Source organism: Rhinoderma darwinii, chromosome 13, assembly GCF_050947455.1.
Source record: "Rhinoderma darwinii isolate aRhiDar2 chromosome 13, aRhiDar2.hap1, whole genome shotgun sequence".
NCBI classification, from domain to species: domain Eukaryota; kingdom Metazoa; phylum Chordata; class Amphibia; order Anura; family Rhinodermatidae; genus Rhinoderma; species Rhinoderma darwinii.
The window spans coordinates 35319412-35338038 of NC_134699.1; the positions used below are offsets into that span (position 1 = coordinate 35319412).

At 51.1% G+C, this 18627-nt stretch overlaps 1 protein-coding gene across 3 annotated transcripts in view; it reads right to left on the reverse strand.

The window, feature by feature from the left end:
- EIF2S2 (eukaryotic translation initiation factor 2 subunit beta) overlaps window positions 1-18627 on the reverse strand; it is a 29934-nt gene continuing 11307 nt past the window's right edge. For 2 of the 3 annotated variants that reach the window (XM_075846908.1, XM_075846910.1), the window contains exons 2-9: window positions 7693-7873; window positions 6941-7041; window positions 6504-6639; window positions 6269-6372; window positions 4097-4245; window positions 3929-3985; window positions 1713-1798; window positions 1-494 (exon numbers count right to left, since the gene is read on the reverse strand). In XM_075846908.1, coding sequence (XP_075703023.1) covers window positions 319-494; window positions 1713-1798; window positions 3929-3985; window positions 4097-4245; window positions 6269-6372; window positions 6504-6639; window positions 6941-7041; window positions 7693-7873 — 990 coding nt within the window. In that variant the 3' untranslated portion in view covers window positions 1-318. The remainder of the gene's footprint in view (window positions 495-1712; window positions 1799-3928; window positions 3986-4096; window positions 4246-6268; window positions 6373-6503; window positions 6640-6940; window positions 7042-7692; window positions 7874-18627) is intronic. The other variant, XM_075846909.1, reaches the window with a different exon arrangement.

Sequence of the window (18627 nt, forward strand, 5' to 3'; positions counted from 1 at the left end):
TTGTTCTGTGAATGTTATAATTACTTTAATGTACTTTTGCATTTTACAGAAGTCTGGTTAAAAATGCACATTCTTCCCCTTTTTCCTCAAGACAGCTGGTAAAACATTTTCTGCAAGTGATACGATTATTGAATGATCAGCGTCACTGATGAATTTTAGCAATTCCTTGCGTAAGAACAAAAAAAATTATGCCAATATTTTCTTGCCCAGTCTCACATCATTCTTTACAATATAAAGGGTTACCACTCCCTGACTGGCAGGATGTACCCCGGGATCCATAAACAGCACTTGTAAAATCCAACCAGGTGGACAGGTCGGCTAGTTGGCTTTGGCGCGGAGCTGTGCTCTCTTGCCTGTGACAGCCTGGAATCCAGTTTTGATGCTAGCCACAGAACAGCGAGAATGGCAGGTTTCACACTGCAGGAAATATAACCTGGTGTCCTTCTGCAGGATGGTATCTGGCGACCGACAGGTATGACAAGTCACGTACTCCTCTGTAAAACAAGAATTGGGCATCATTAAAAGCTGCATATGTAAATGATAGATCTAGCAAACGTCTAAATCAAACGCTGCGGTTTCTAGTTTCGACTATTACAAAAAAAAAAAAAATGTATAAAAAAATAACCGCTTCAAAACGCTGTGTCATTTAGCTTTGAGGGGTATTTTGACCATGGACATGTATGACTTATCAGGAGAATGGGTGTCTAACTCACTCCCAATGTATCAAGTAAATGGCATACGGCAGCTGAGAAATGGATGGGCAGGAAAAAGCAGGCTGAGGATACGCACTGCTCCTTATTAGGGTATGTTCACACACGGCAGATTTGGTGCAGAAATGTCAACAATTGAAAATCTATTCCACACCGCTGAATGGTATTGTTTCTGCAGCATGTGCATGAATTTCTGAAAACCCCGTTCACCTACCCTACGTGTCCGGACTTGCAGTTTTCCCCACTTGTACGGTGCTTCTTCCCCGCCTACTATAGCTTCAGCCTAAACCCCACCGCTTGATGATCCCTTTATAACATTTGCATTACACAATAAGCCCTACATAATGATGACGTAGTGCTATAGCTTACTGACTGAACATTCCAGCTGTCAATTCAAACGTACAGGACATATTTAGATGTGTCGGTCCTTCTATTGCAAGGTACTGCCGTCATTTCTACCTGCCCTCACAGAGATCACACGCTCTGTTTGCAACCCTGCTTTCAATACACGTCCACTCCAGGACGTCAGGGAGCAGTTAATGGAGAGAATTCCCCATTTGTGCCATGTTCAGCAACGAGGAGGGGGGAGAAAGAGAAGACGAGCGGCATACGACGTGATGTTCCGTACTTCTGGTAAAGTGCTGAATATCCCATATCCAGATTACGGAACGTCACAGAAGCAGGAAATAAACAGTTGAGGTACGGTCACATGACTGCACGTTGGACCGGCTTTCTGAGCAATCTCCTTGACACAACACATTGTTAGAGGCTTAAGACACAGTATTTAGACCATTTAGAATGTTTTTAAGGACCAGAAAACCCCTTTAAAATCTATCGGCATTAAAAAAAAAACCTCAATGGTCAGAAGACCTTTTTTAGGTTACATCAAAGTAATTTGCAATCTTTTTCTGTGTCAAGCCTCAGCTTTTTAGGACTGTAAGATATTATTCTTCATCATATTGTATAAATCGCACTCGTCAATTACTGAGAAAAAGCACTTACTAATGTATCTTCTCAAGACGTTCTCTATCTGTTTTTGCTGGAATCGACCCTTGATGACTAGTTGGTTGTTACCATCTATAGAGCCACTGTAGGAAAGAGAAGAATGCACGGCTTCAGAAAACGAGTCACTTAACCAGTTCAGGACCGGGCTATTTTGAGCCTTCAGGACCAGACACAGTTTAGCCCTTTTTTTGCACGTGTTCGTTAAATGGCTATAACTTTATTTGTTGGGCTAACGACGTGATTTTTTAGTTGTTTTTTTCCGTAGACAATGCAGGTTTCTTTTTTTTATCGTTTATACACATCCTTTTTGCCATTTCAGAATTTTTATTCTTAAAGTTTGAAAATAATAGTAAAAAAAATAAGCTTTTTTACGTTTCAGCAATTTTTTTGGGTAATAACAGTTTTACCCTAAAATAGACCTTTTATTTGTGGTCGTGATGGTCTACCATAAATTTTAATATGTTACATGACTATATTAGGGTAATTGGGTCACGTTTTTTTTTTTGGCATGGGTATTTTATGTGTATTTATTTATTTATTTTTTGCACTTTACTATTTTTTTATTACTATGGTCTGTCCCTCAAAAGGTCAAAAAAAGACCTTTGGGGAACTTTATATTTTTTTCTTTCTTTTTACAGCATGCTTTTCCACTGTTAGGCTATGTTCACACGGAGTATTTTGCAGAGTTTTTTGACGCGGAGACCGCGTCGCAAAACTCGGCAAAAACGGCCCGAGAACGCCTCCCATTGATTCCAATGGGAGGCGTCAGCGTCTTTTTCCCACGAGCAGTAAAACTGCCTCGCGGGAAAAAGAAGCGACATGCCCTATCTTCGGGCGCTTCCGCCTCTGACCTCCCATTGACTTCAATGGGAGGCAGAGAAAGCATATTTCGCGCTGTTTTATGCCCGCGGCGCTCAAAATCGGCGTGCAGGGAGAGGAAAATCTGCCTCAAAGTTCCAAACGGAATTTTGAGGCAGATATTCCTCCCCCAAAATACTCCGTGTGAACATAGCCTAACTGGAGCTGCACAGCAGCCCCGGTTACAGGGGAAATCAGCCCTCTCATAGTGACGATTGTCACTAATAGGGCTGTGCTGGGTCTAGTAAGACCCAGCCGCAGTCTGGCAGTAACGGCACCCGGCGATCATGTGACCAGTCACATGATCACCGGGAGGAAGAGAGACGGCGCCGCTGCTGCGGTCTCTTTTCCTATACACAGCATTCATTGTGCGCTGTGTACAAGTCATCAGAGAAGACAGAAGCAGCGAAAGCTGCTTCTATCCTCTCCTCAGGGTCCACGGCAGTCACTGACAGCCGAAGACCCGACATTCAGCTGCCCGATCACTCGGGCAGCAGTTAAACCCAAAGCCGTAAAAAGTCTCGGGTTTTAAGGACCCTGACCGCTGGCCGTAAAAACACAGCCAGCGGTCGGGAACCAGTTAAATCATGCCTGTCATTTGACAAGTGGATTTCATGCCTACGGTACTTTGCCAACTATTCTTGAGGTGCCTATACAACTACAGATTACTGTTAATGATATGACCAGAAAAGAGGATTATGTGCATGTTACTAAAATGATCAGTTCTGACCCATGAAAACTTTGATTTGTTGGTTGTTTCGAAGTTGAGGAGATTGACTTTTTTTTTTTTTTAGAAAGTCTCGCAGACTGCGTGTACAGTATACCACTGTTTGTTTTTCTCCTCTTATTTATTTCTAGGCCTTGTGTTTCTTAAAAGAGGAACTGCAAGGTCTCCTGACATCCCTCGTTTAGTAAATACTTGTATTCCCCATGAAATAGCAATTCTGGAGCATTTTCTTAGAACTCTGCATTGTTCATTTCATTTTATTCTTCCTGAATACATTAACAACTGTCCACTTGCTAATAGGATGTGTCCCCTACACAGTCAGTCCAACATCAGCACTGCTTGGACATGGTCAGGCTCTGTAGGGGCACACCCCATTGACAACGGAACAGTAACACCAAGTTGTCAAACTAATTATAGATTTCCAGGAGGAATAACAGATGAACAGCACAACACAGAAAACTTCTGAATGGTTATATTATTGGGAATGCAGACACGTTGGAAGAGCGAATAGGACCTCTTTAAAACTTATTGGCTGCAGCAGCAAATGGGACATCAGGCACATACATCCTACAGCACTATCTATGTAGACCATGGTTGGAGAAATGGCGTGTGCACCTTTTAGACATACCTTGTACCCAATTCAGCTAATAAGAAAGCCAGTAGATGTTTCGGCTGACGATGTAATCTAAAAATAGTCAAGCATGCGTAGAATTAAACAAGGTTATTTAAAATTAGATTACTAAAAAAAAAAAATAATTATTTAAAGGCAATGTACTCATTCAAATGTCACACTCACAGTTTGCAAATATCTGTAAAGTTCACAAACGAGGTTTTCTTTGTGCCTACTCGGACGACTTGTGGCGGCTTCATGACAAATTTTCTTTTTTCTCCGGCTACCATGTCTGGATTTTTCTCTCGCATGATGTTAAAAACTCTGTTAAGAAGCTGAAAGAAATGGGATTCTCAAAGTCAATAAAGGTACTAATGTCAATACGTATATTCAGATACTCAAGGAGAACACAAATCGATATAATCTACATTTGCTATTTAGCGGTTTGCGCTTCAGACCCATCTTTCTTCCTAATTCGATAACCAGAAGTGATCGCTGTCGGCCATGTAACAGATGGAGTAGCATCCAGACACCGGTCACTGTCTAAAAGCCAACACACACAAACCGATTGTAATTCCATTTGTGTAAGATATTGAAGTTGTTTTATCTCAGTAGGGAGGAAGTAAAGGACTGCATTCATGTCGTCTCCTACTCTGCTGCATTCTAAAATAAATGGAGTGCAGCCTACAAGTGCATTAACCAGTTAGTGACCGGCCCATCGTGTTTCTACGTCGGTCACTAACGGGCCTTATTCCGATGCCATAGACTTTTTACATCGCGGCATCGGAATAAGTAAACAGAGCAGGGAGCTGTCAAATCTCCCTGCTCTCAGCTGCCAGAGGCAGCTGAGGGCTGGGGGCATCCCTGCTCTGCCGTGTGAGATCGATATTAGTATCGATCTCACCCGTTTAATAGCGAGCACCGCATCTGAGTGGTTTTGGAGAGAGGGAGCTCCCTCTCTCCCCCACCGACACACGGCGATACGATCGCCGAGTGTCAGTGTCTCCAATGGCAGCCGGGGGCCTAATAAAGGCCCCCAGGTCTGCCTGTAATGAATGCCTGCTAGATCATGCCGCAGGCATGACCTAGCAGATGCCTGTCCGTTTTAAACGGACAGGCATAATACACTGCAATACAGAAGTATTGCAGTGTATTATAATAGCGATCGCAGAATCGCATATTAAAGTCCCCTAGTGGGACTAGTAAAAAAGTTAAAAAAAAAGTTTCATAAAAAGTTAATAAAAAAAAGTGAAAAAAATATAAAATGAAAAACCCACTTTTTCCCCTTACAAACGGCATTAGTATTAAAAAAACTAAATAAAAGTAAAAAAGTTACACATATTTGGTATCGCCGCGTCCATAACGACCCCGACTATAAATCTATTACATTATTTAACCTGCACGGTGAACGCCGTAAAAAATGAAATAAAAAAACGACAGAAAAATTGCTGTTTTCTGTGAATCCTGACTTTAAAAAAATATGATTAAAAAGTGATCAAAAAGTCGCATCTACTCCAAAATGGTACCAATAAAAACTACAAGTAGTCCCGCAAAAAAAAAGCCCTCATACAACCGCATCGGCGAAAAAATAAAAACGTTACGGCTCTTCAAACATGGAGACACAAAAACAAATAATTTAGAAAAAAAAGCGTTTTTACTGTGTAAAAGTAGTAAAACATACAAAAACTATACAAAATTTGGTATCGTTGCAATCGTAACAACCCGCTGAATAAAGTTATTGTGTTATTTATACCACACGGTAAACGGCGTAGATTTAGGACGCAAAAAAGAGTGGCGAAATGTCAGATTTTTTTCTATTCCCCCCCCCAAAAAAAAGTTAATCAATAAATAATATGTACCTCAAAATGGTGCTATTAAAAAGTACAACTTGTCCCGCAAAAAACAAGACCTTATACAGCTATGTCGACGCAAAAATAAAAAAAGAGTTATAGCTCTTGGAATGCGACGATTGAAAAACGTAAAAAATAGCTTGGTCATTAAGGTCTAAAATAGGCTGGTCATTAAGGGGTTAATGAAGCCAACAAACAGCACAGAGCTCTAGTGTTTTTAGTTCTAGATTAGAAACATAAATTTACACACTGAGGTACAAACCTAAGAAGTTTTTAAGAGGATCACTGGTAGCATGCGCTAACAGCAGAAAAGGGCACACACATATCTGCCCCCATGATCACTATTGTTGTTCATATCTCTAGTTCTGAGAAATACCAGAAATAATATCACACATGTATGTACATAACACCTCTGAAGAGAAGCTCAGCGTATACAAAATATCCAACACAGGTTCAGGGGCTCTTTTGAAATAATATCACCTAAACACCACATTGATCGAGGACTCACCTCATCATATGTGTAGTCCCTTTCAGTGCCAGCCCATGCAGGTCCATGTTGAGAACTAAAGGAAATTCCATCATCTTTCTTATTGTCTTCTTCTTCAAAGGCTGCTAAGTAGGGACAGAAGGGTCATAAACCATGTAAGGAAGGCAGGAAAGACAACTGTGAACGTGTGTCCCCAAACAAGATTTTCATAAACCACACAAATATTTTTTTGATCAGGTAACACCTACACACATACCTTCATCTTTATCATTTGAGTCATCGTCCTCTGGGAACTTAACATTTTTCTTTTTCTTCTTCTTTGTCAACATGAACTCCAAGTCATCTTCTTGGGACTCTGAAGCTTCTTGAACATCCACCTCTATCTTTAGATTCTGCAATGTAAACATCAGGCTGTTTTATTCTGAAGAGTTCTTTAGAGCAGCCACCTTAATAGGTCAGAAACCATGGGTAGACTATCGACTACCATCTATATTATAACATGGATGACCAAAAAGGACTGGTAACGTGTCAACTAGACGTCATGAAAGTCAGGGAAAGTCAAGTGTAAATGGAAGTTATGACAACCCAAAGTGAAAGCCCCCTCTGTGGCCAGATAATTACGGATTAGATTTTTAATGACTTCGTTTTTTTGGGGAAAACCCTTTAAATTTATCCAGTAATCCTTCTATATACCTTAACAGCCTCCTCTGCTTCATCCAGGTCAAATTTTTTGGTTTTCTTTTTCTTCTTCTTCTGATTGAGAAAGTTTAAGTCATCCAGATCATCTGGTGCATCTACGACAGGAAAATTATAATCAAGTTAATTCATTATAAGTGCTTGGTAACACAGGGCAAAAACTTCCTGTTGTGTAAAAGGGGTTTTCCCATTTATGTCATATCCACAGAATACACCATAAATATCCGAAAGACGCGGGTCCCACACCTATCTTTAGAATGAGGCCCTCTAACCCCTCCCCCCATCCTACCTAGTCCTGCTCCCATAGCAGTCTGGTCACTTTCTGACAAGTTGGTCGGGAGCGCAGTAACAGCCGAGCTCGCTGAGCTACACGGTTTCCGTAACTCCGATAGAAGTGAATGGGAGTAACGGTAACAGCGTAGCATGGTGAGCTACGCTGTTTCTGTAGCTCCTGAATGACATAATCAGAGTAGCTCACCATGTAACTGCAAATTGTTGTTTTTGTTTTAACAATAAAAAGTTCACACAATGTACAAAGCTGCCATTAAGTGTGTGTGTGTGTGTGTGTGTGTGGATACAGACAGACAATATAAGTATTTATCAGGAGTACTTGCTGACAAATATACACTAATTACATGCCCATAGACTTCTATTAGCCAAATATATGTCGAAAGAATGTGCATATATTTAGCGGGTATACACCCCCCCCCCCCCCACACACACACACAATTATTCAGCAGACACCGTACCTTTTTTCTTAAAAGACTCTTCATCCAGGTCCATTTCCCCATCTTCCACAGGTTCTGGTTCCACCTCTTTAGTTTCAGGATCCTGCATCTCCTCTACCTGCTGCTCACCCCCTTCCTCATCCAACATGAAGGGCTTCTTCTTCTTCTTTTTCTTCCTGCTCATGGTAGGATCGAAAATCATCTAAAGAAACATTACACAAAAAAGATGAATGGATTTGTCATTTTTATATACAAAATGCTTAGAAAACTTTCTATGTTAACACGGATGAAAAACCCACATATAATACAACTATAAAACACCATAATAACCATAAAGCGCGTGCGGTCAAGACAGACTGTATCAGAAGTGTAGCCTCAATTGTATGTCCAGTCTGAGAAATTTGCTGCGGTCTACTTTTTAGGTCTCTTCCTATTAGTACTTATGGCTCGTACAACTCAACACAGAGCAATAAAAATTCTACTTGGCTTCTATGGTGATCTAACCGGTTCCGGAATTCTGAAGTAATTTGTACAGACATTGGATTTGGGTCACCAGGATATATAGACAACTTCATCTAGGTCAGAGATGCCAGACTATCACCTATGGTTGTTATTGGGGAAGCAGGATTTTTTTTTTCTCTGAGCCAAACATAATCAGACCGTACATAGGGGAGGCTGAAAAAAATGGTGGCCTGATTCGGCCTCCAATATCAGCCTGTTTTCCAAGCGGATTTTGGATACAGATTTTAAAGTGCAACCTGTTTGGGATGCTTTATTGCCGCTTTTCAAAGCCAAAAGCGGCGGCCATGATACTTGGCACGGTTTTGTTTTTTTTAAGCTTCCTATTGTTTTCAGTGGAAACATGCGGTGCGGAAGCTGCGCCAAGATAGGTGATCTGGCTTTTTTTCTTCTCTTTTCAGCACCACTGATTTAGTTTAAAGCTGGAAGATCTGCACGGTGTAAACTACGGCACTGATTCCCATTGAAGAAAGAAACCTCAGAATCAAGCAGCAAAAAAAATGCAGTGTGAACCTAACCTTAGGGGCATCTGGTCTGATAAGTTAGGCCTCATGCACACGGCCGTGATTTTCGAATCGGCCAGTCACGCAAATCCCGGGCTGTGCACATGGAAACCACGGTCGTGTGCTTGGCCCCATAGGAATGAATGGGGCCGCAATTCTCCCGTCGATTATCGGGGGAATTGCGGCCGCAAAAGCATGTTCGTGTGCATGGGGCCTTAGCGTAGCTTGTTAGAAGGCCATATTAGGTTTAATTCATTCGCAAGTGTGCTCAGAATATTTTTTTTTTTTTTTACTAGGAGAGGGATCGGGGACAGTGCAAGAACTAGAGGAAAAAAAAAAAATCTATATATTTTTTTTTTTTAGAGAAAATGGAAAATTTTAAAGGGGTTGTCCCACAATTAACATTTATCACCTATTGACAAGATAGGTGATAAATGTATTATCACTGGGGGTCCCACCACTTATCTCTAGAACGAGTGTCCTGATCCCCGTTCCTCCTCATTGCCCGCTCCATTCAATGGCTATGGTGCCGACGGAAACAATCAAGTACATCGCGTGGCTATTCCAGTCAGTCCCATAGACTCAGTATAGAGAAGCAGCGCCATGCGCAACTGCCATTCAAAATTCTCCTCACTGCGACCATGCAGTGAAGAGGAAAAATGGTGGGGACCAGCGATTTAGAAATCATAAATGTATCACCTACTCCGTGGATAGGTGATAAATGTTTAAAAGGGTTTTCCCACAATTAAGATTAATATTGTGACCAAAATATTGTGCCCCCCTCGTTTTAAAGGGTTGTTAAACCTATAGTAGTAATCTCACAGGTAGTCTTACTGCGAGATCTGCTAATATTATTCACTGGCATGTAGGTTTCTTTTTGGAGGTTCTCAGAACTAAAGGCCCTGTTCAGACAGTTTTTTGCAGCCAAAAAAATTCTGGCTAGAAAAATCAGCTCCGTTTTTTTTACCGTTGTTTTGAACCACACTCGTTTTTTGCCGCGTTTCTTTTTCAGCGTGTGCTGCCCATGCGCAGCACACAGATGTTATTCATGTTCGTCTGAATGAGCCCTGAGAGAGGGGGAGGCCGGGGCGAAGCAGGATCACTTCAAATAGCACAGTGGTTATTATGGCATATGAATAATATTATAATCTTTCATATGACACCAGGATCCCAGTTCTAGCTGTGACAACCTGAGAAATCGCCAGTTGAATACACAGTCTGGAATGGAAGCTGTATACTATAAGATCACACTGTGTTGCTGGGCAGGGAAGGGGGAGAAGCTGTATGCTGATTGGACAGCGTCCTACAGAAAACATTACACCGCCCAGAGTGACAAGAAAGAGTCACCTCCTATTTGGCTATTAGAGACACATTAGCATATTTAGAAAAATGCTCATAACTTTGCAAATAATTTTTTCAAAAAAAACAAATCACTCTGTGGTTATCAGCAGCAAAGCGCCTATTAGATTAGTTAGGGAAATAATAAACTGGTGATAGATCCTCTTTAACGATTAGTGTATGTTCCGCCAAAAGTGAATAATGTAGTTAATAAGATTTGCACAAAACATTAAAATTTGACAGGAAAAAAAATTCTTTCTATGCCAGCTCTTATCAGAGCTGCACCATAAATATGCGCCATTTATAAAGTCATGCCTCATATGAGACCACATTTCAGGTAACGTTAAAACTGAAGAGTAAAGAGAAAGAACTTGTGCAATCTTAGAACTCTTTCCAATATGAATTTAAAAACCACCATAAACACATTGATAAACGTAAGTCACTATTTTGAACTATGCTGTGAATACTCCACCCCCACCTTACTTCACAGCCAGAGAGGGATGCTTTACAGTCAAGTCAATAAAGACTTCAACTGATGCCCAGCTTTACCCCATCACTCTGCCCTGCGTCTGCTGTCTTTTCCCCCCTCCACATCAGAGGCAGTGCAGTTGACCTGTCATTGTGTTGTTTTGGCTAGGACTCCATGGCAGACTCACAAGTTATTTGCAAGAAAGAAAGTTGCAAACGACCTTGCAAAAAAAAATAAAAAATACAACATGAGCGAGCCAAAGTGAAGCTGCAATTTTACCATGGATTGCAGATGACAAATGTCTCCATGGAGCCCCAGCTTTATCCCTCATCTTGTAGTGATAATGAAGTCATAACATTCAGTTTCTCTTTAGGCTGTTCTATGGGCCAGCGTGCAGTGCAGCGGTTACCCACCAGATGTCAGCACAAGTGAAACTGCATCATTAAAGTGCAGCTAAACGTATGACAAACTTCTGACATGTCATAGTGACATGTCAGAAGTTTGGATTGGTGGGGGTCCGAGCACGGAGACCCCCACCAATCTCTAGAACGAAGCAGATGAAGTGCTCATGTGAGTGCTCAACCACTGCTTTTTCCGGAAAGCCGATGTATCGGAGTACGGGCTCATAGAATCCGTACTCCGATACATTTATTTCCGGAAAAAGCCGAACAGACACGAAGCGGCTGATCGCTCACAAGAGCACTTCAGCTGCTTCGTTCGACTTGTGGGTGGGGGGGGGGGGGGGTGTCTCAGTGCTCGGACCCCCACCAATCCAAACTTCTGACATGTCACTATGTCATGTCGAACGTTTAGCTACACTTTGAAAACAATTTTTTGACAATGTCAAATTTTAAATACTGCAAAAAACAAACAAACAATAGAACATAAGGCCGTTTGTGATGATAGCGTTCTTTTAACCCCTTAGGCGGGATTCACACGACAGGGTTTCCCGGCCGGGTGCCGGCCGTTCATAAATCGGCCGGCACCCGGCTGCATTAGGAATAATAGACCCCTAATGGGGCTATTCATACGACCGATTTTTTGACGGCCGGGAAAACCGGCCGTCAAAAAATAGAACATGCTCTGTTTTCGGCCGGGTGCCCGGCCGCCCGGCTCCCATAGAAGTCTATGGGGCCGGGTAATACCCGGCCATCACCGGAATGTGTCCCGAGTGATGGCCGGGTCTACCGTCGCTCGCGCACTCTCTCTCCTCCTCACAGTGCAGAGTGCATGTGAGGAGGAGGAGGAGGGTCTTTTATTGCTCGCTGTAGGAGTCGGAATCCCCAATCCCCGGCCGGGGATTGGGGATTCCGCTACAGGAGAAGTGCGTGACTACACTGTCCATATATGGACACAGCGAAGTCACGCACTTCTGCAGCGGAATCCCCGACTCTATGGCCGGGGATGCCGCTACAGGAGAAGTGAGTGACTACACTGTCCATATATGGACACAGCGAAGTCACGCACTTCTGCAGCGGAATCCCCGACTCTATGGCCGGGGATGCCGCTACAGGAGAAGTGAGTGACTACACTGTCCATATATGGACACAGAGAAGTCACGCACTTCTGCAGCGGAATCCCCGACTCTATGGCCGGGGATGCCGCTACAGGAGAAGTGCGTGACTACACTGTCCATATATGGACACAGCGAAGTCACGCACTTCTGCAGCGGAATCCCCGACTCTATGGCCGGGGATTCCGCTACAGGAGAAGTCAGTGACTACACTGTCCATATATGGACACAGCGACGTCACTCACTTCTGAAGCGGAATTCCCGACCTGTGGCAGGGAATTCCTCTTCAGGAGAAGTCAGTGACTTCTCCTGGAAGGGGGGGGGGATGGGCGTCACCTACAGGGGGCGGGGGGGATGGGCGTCACCTACAGGGGGCGGGGGGGATGGGCGTCACCTACAGGGGGCGGGGGGGATGGGCGTCACCTACAGGGGGCGGGGGGGATGGGCGTCACCTACAGGGGGCGGGGGGGATGGGCGTCACCTACAGGGGGCGGGGGGGATGGGCGTCACCTACAGGGGGCGGGGGGGATGGGCGTCACCTACAGGGGGCGGGGGGGATGGGCGTCACCTACAGGGGGCGGGGGGGATGGGCGTCACCTACAGGGGGCGGGGGGGATGGGCGTCACCTACAGGGGGCGGGGGGGATGGGCGTCACCTACAGGGGGCGGGGGGGATGGGCCGTCACCTACAGGGGGCGGGGGGGATGGGCCGTCACCTACAGGGGGCGGGGGGGATGGGCCGTCACCTACAGGGGGCAGGGGGGATGGGCCGTCACCTACAGGGGGCAGGGGGGATGGGCCGTCACCTACAGGGGGCAGGGGGGATGGGCCGTCACCTACAGGGGGCAGGGGGGATGGGCCGTCACCTACAGGGGGCAGGGGGGATGGGCCGTCACCTACAGGGGGCAGGGGGGATGGGCCGTCACCTACAGGGGGCAGGGGGGATGGGCCGTCACCTACAGGGGGCAGGGGGGATGGGCCGTCACCTACAGGGGGCAGGGGGGATGGGCCGTCACCTACAGGGGGCAGGGGGGATGGGCCGTCACCTACAGGGGGCAGGGGGGATGGGCCGTCACCTACAGGGGGCAGGGGGGATGGGCCGTCACCTACAGGGGGCAGGGGGGATGGGCCGTCACCTACAGGGGGCAGGGGGGATGGGCCGTCACCTACAGGGGGCAGGGGGGATGGGCCGTCACCTACAGGGGGCAGGGGGGATGGGCCGTCACCTACAGGGGGCAGGGGGGATGGCCGTCACCTACAGGGGGCAGGGGGGATGGCATCACCTACAGGGGGCAGGTGGGTGGCATCACCTACAGGGGGCAGGTGGGTGGCATCACCTACAGGGGGCAGGTGGGTGGCATCACCTACAGGGGGCAGGTGGGTGGCATCACCTACAGGGGGCAGGTGGGTGGCATCACCTACAGGGGGCAGGTGGGTGGCATCACCTACAGGGGGCAGGTGGGTGGCATCACCTACAGGGGGCAGGTGGGTGGCATCACCTACAGGGGGCAGGTGGGTGGCATCACCTACAGGGGGCAGGTGGGTGGCATCACCTACAGGGGGCAGGTGGGTGGCATCACCTACAGGGGGCAGGTGGGTGGCATCACCTACAGGGGGCAGGTGGGTGGCATCACCTACAGGGGGCAGGTGGGTGGCATCACCTACAGGGGGCAGGTGGGTGGCATCACCTACAGGGGGCAGGTGGGTGGCATCACCTACAGGGGGCAGGTGGGTGGCATCACCTACAGGGGGCAGGTGGGTGGCATCACCTACAGGGGGCAGGTGGGTGGCATCACCTACAGGGGGCAGGTGGGTGGCATCACCTACAGGGGGCAGGTGGGTGGCATCACCTACAGGGGGCAGGTGGGTGGCATCACCTACAGGGGGCAGGTGGGTGGCATCACCTACAGGGGGCAGGTGGGTGGCATCACCTACAGGGGGCAGGTGGGTGGCATCACCTACAGGGGGCAGGTGGGTGGCATCACCTACAGGGGGCAGGTGGGTGGCATCACCTACAGGGGGCAGGTGGGTGGCATCACCTACAGGGGGCAGGTGGGTGGCATCACCTACAGGGGGCAGGTGGGTGGCATCACCTACAGGGGGCAGGTGGGTGGCATCACCTACAGGGGGCAGGTGGGTGGCATCACCTACAGGGGGCAGGTGGGTGGCATCACCTACAGGGGGCAGGTGGGTGGCATCACCTACAGGGGGCAGGTGGGTGGCATCACCTACAGGGGGCAGGTGGGTGGCATCACCTACAGGGGGCAGGTGGGTGGCATCACCTACAGGGGGCAGGTGGGTGGCATCACCTACAGGGGGCAGGTGGGTGGCATCACCTACAGGGGGCAGGTGGGTGGCATCACCTACAGGGGGCAGGTGGGTGGCATCACCTACAGGGGGCAGGTGGGTGGCATCACCTACAGGGGGCAGGTGGGTGGCATCACCTACAGGGGGCAGGTGGGTGGCATCACCTACAGGGGGCAGGTGGGTGGCATCACCTACAGGGGGCAGGTGGGTGGCATCACCTACAGGGGGCAGGTGGGTGGCATCACCTACAGGGGGCAGGTGGGTGGCATCACCTACAGGGGGCAGGTGGGTGGCATCACCTACAGGGGGCAGGTGGGTGGCATCACCTACAGGGGGCAGGTGGGTGGCATCACCTACAGGGGGCAGGTGGGTGGCATCACCTACAGGGGGCAGGTGGGTGGCATCACCTACAGGGGGCAGGTGGGTGGCATCACCTACAGGGGGCAGGTGGGTGGCATCACCTACAGGGGGCAGGTGGGTGGCATCACCTACAGGGGGCAGGTGGGTGGCATCACCTACAGGGGGCAGGTGGGTGGCATCACCTACAGGGGGCAGGTGGGTGGCATCACCTACAGGGGGCAGGTGGGTGGCATCACCTACAGGGGGCAGGTGGGTGGCATCACCTACAGGGGGCAGGTGGGTGGCATCACCTACAGGGGGCAGGTGGGTGGCATCACCTACAGGGGGCAGGTGGGTGGCATCACCTACAGGGGGCAGGTGGGTGGCATCACCTACAGGGGGCAGGTGGGTGGCATCACCTACAGGGGGCAGGTGGGTGGCATCACCTACAGGGGGCAGGTGGGTGGCATCACCTACAGGGGGCAGGTGGGTGGCATCACCTACAGGGGGCAGGTGGGTGGCATCACCTACAGGGGGCAGGTGGGTGGCATCACCTACAGGGGGCAGGTGGGTGGCATCACCTACAGGGGGCAGGTGGGTGGCATCACCTACAGGGGGCAGGTGGGTGGCATCACCTACAGGGGGCAGGTGGGTGGCATCACCTACAGGGGGCAGGTGGGTGGCATCACCTACAGGGGGCAGGTGGGTGGCATCACCTACAGGGGGCAGGTGGGTGGCATCACCTACAGGGGGCAGGTGGGTGGCATCACCTACAGGGGGCAGGTGGGTGGCATCACCTACAGGGGGCAGGTGGGTGGCATCACCTACAGGGGGCAGGTGGGTGGCATCACCTACAGGGGGCAGGTGGGTGGCATCACCTACAGGGGGCAGGTGGGTGGCATCACCTACAGGGGGCAGGTGGGTGGCATCACCTACAGGGGGCAGGTGGGTGGCATCACCTACAGGGGGCAGGTGGGTGGCATCACCTACAGGGGGCAGGTGGGTGGCATCACCTACAGGGGGCAGGTGGGTGGCATCACCTACAGGGGGCAGGTGGGTGGCATCACCTACAGGGGGCAGGTGGGTGGCATCACCTACAGGGGGCAGGTGGGTGGCATCACCTACAGGGGGCAGGTGGGTGGCATCACCTACAGGGGGCAGGTGGGTGGCATCACCTACAGGGGGCAGGTGGGTGGCATCACCTACAGGGGGCAGGTGGGTGGCATCACCTACAGGGGGCAGGTGGGTGGCATCACCTACAGGGGGCAGGTGGGTGGCATCACCTACAGGGGGCAGGTGGGTGGCATCACCTACAGGGGGCAGGTGGGTGGCATCACCTACAGGGGGCAGGTGGGTGGCATCACCTACAGGGGGCAGGTGGGTGGCATCACCTACAGGGGGCAGGTGGGTGGCATCACCTACAGGGGGCAGGTGGGTGGCATCACCTACAGGGGGCAGGTGGGTGGCATCACCTACAGGGGGCAGGTGGGTGGCATCACCTACAGGGGGCAGGTGGGTGGCATCACCTACAGGGGGCAGGTGGGTGGCATCACCTACAGGGGGCAGGTGGGTGGCATCACCTACAGGGGGCAGGTGGGTGGCATCACCTACAGGGGGCAGGTGGGTGGCATCACCTACAGGGGGCAGGTGGGTGGCATCACCTACAGGGGGCAGGTGGGTGGCATCACCTACAGGGGGCAGGTGGGTGGCATCACCTACAGGGGGCAGGTGGGTGGCATCACCTACAGGGGGCAGGTGGGTGGCATCACCTACAGGGGGCAGGTGGGTGGCATCACCTACAGGGGGCAGGTGGGTGGCATCACCTACAGGGGGCAGGTGGGTGGCATCACCTACAGGGGGCAGGTGGGTGGCATCACCTACAGGGGGCAGGTGGGTGGCATCACCTACAGGGGGCAGGTGGGTGGCATCACCTACAGGGGGCAGGTGGGTGGCATCACCTACAGGGGGCAGGTGGGTGGCATCACCTACAGGGGGCAGGTGGGTGGCATCACCTACAGGGGGCAGGTGGGTGGCATCACCTACAGGGGGCAGGTGGGTGGCATCACCTACAGGGGGCAGGTGGGTGGCATCACCTACAGGGGGCAGGTGGGTGGCATCACCTACAGGGGGCAGGTGGGTGGCATCACCTACAGGGGGCAGGTGGGTGGCATCACCTACAGGGGGCAGGTGGGTGGCATCACCTACAGGGGGCAGGTGGGTGGCATCACCTACAGGGGGCAGGTGGGTGGCATCACCTACAGGGGGCAGGTGGGTGGCATCACCTACAGGGGGCAGGTGGGTGGCATCACCTACAGGGGGCAGGTGGGTGGCATCACCTACAGGGGGCAGGTGGGTGGCATCACCTACAGGGGGCAGGTGGGTGGCATCACCTACAGGGGGCAGGTGGGTGGCATCACCTACAGGGGGCAGGTGGGTGGCATCACCTACAGGGGGCAGGTGGGTGGCATCACCTACAGGGGGCAGGTGGGTGGCATCACCTACAGGGGGCAGGTGGGTGGCATCACCTACAGGGGGCAGGTGGGTGGCATCACCTACAGGGGGCAGGTGGGTGGCATCACCTACAGGGGGCAGGTGGGTGGCATCACCTACAGGGGGCAGGTGGGTGGCATCACCTACAGGGGGCAGGTGGGTGGCATCACCTACAGGGGGCAGGTGGGTGGCATCACCTACAGGGGGCAGGTGGGTGGCATCACCTACAGGGGGCTGGTGGGTGGCATCACCTACAGGGGGCTGGTGGGTGGCATCACCTACAGGGGGCTGGTGGGTGGCATCACCTACAGGGGGCTGGTGGGTGGCATCACCTACAGGGGGCTGGTGGGTGGCATCACCTACAGGGGGCTGGTGGGTGGCATCACCTACAGGGGGCTGGTGGGTGGCATCACCTACAGGGGGCTGGTGGGTGGCATCACCTACAGGGGGCTGGTGGGTGGCATCACCTACAGGGGGCTGGTGGGTGGCATCACCTACAGGGGGCTGGTGGGTGGCATCACCTACAGGGGGCTGGTGGGTGGCATCACCTACAGGGGGCTGGTGGGTGGCATCACCTACAGGGGGCTGGTGGGTGGCATCACCTACAGGGGGCTGGTGGGTGGCATCACCTACAGGGGGCTGGTGGGTGGCATCACCTACAGGGGGCTGGTGGGTGGCATCACCTACAGGGGGCTGGTGGGTGGCATCACCTACAGGGGGCTGGTGGGTGGCATCACCTACAGGGGGCTGGTGGGTGGCATCACCTACAGGGGGCTGGTGGGTGGCATCACCTACAGGGGGCTGGTGGGTGGCATCACCTACAGGGGGCTGGTGGGTGGCATCACCTACAGGGGGCTGGTGGGTGGCATCACCTACAGGGGGCTGGTGGGTGGCATCACCTACAGGGGGCTGGTGGGTGGCATCACCTACAGGGGGCTGGTGGGTGGCATCACCTACAGGGGGCTGGTGGGTGGCATCACCTACAGGGGGCTGGTGGGTGGCATCACCTACAGGGGGCTGGTGGGTGGCATCACCTACAGGGGGCTGGTGGGTGGCATCACCTACAGGGGGCTGGTGGGTGGCATCACCTACAGGGGGCTGGTGGGTGGCATCACCTACAGGGGGCTGGTGGGTGGCATCACCTACAGGGGGCTGGTGGGTGGCATCACCTACAGGGGGCTGGTGGGTGGCATCACCTACAGGGGGCTGGTGGGTGGCATCACCTACAGGGGGCTGGTGGGTGGCATCACCTACAGGGGGCTGGTGGGTGGCATCACCTACAGGGGGCTGGTGGGTGGCATCACCTACAGGGGGCTGGGTGGCATCACCAACAGGGGGCTGGGTGGCATCACCAACAGGGGGCTGGGTGGCATCACCAACAGGGGGCTGGGTGGCATCACCAACAGGGGGCTGGGTGGCATAACCAACAGGGGGCTGGGTGGCATAACCAACAGGGGGCTGGGTGGCATTACCTACCAG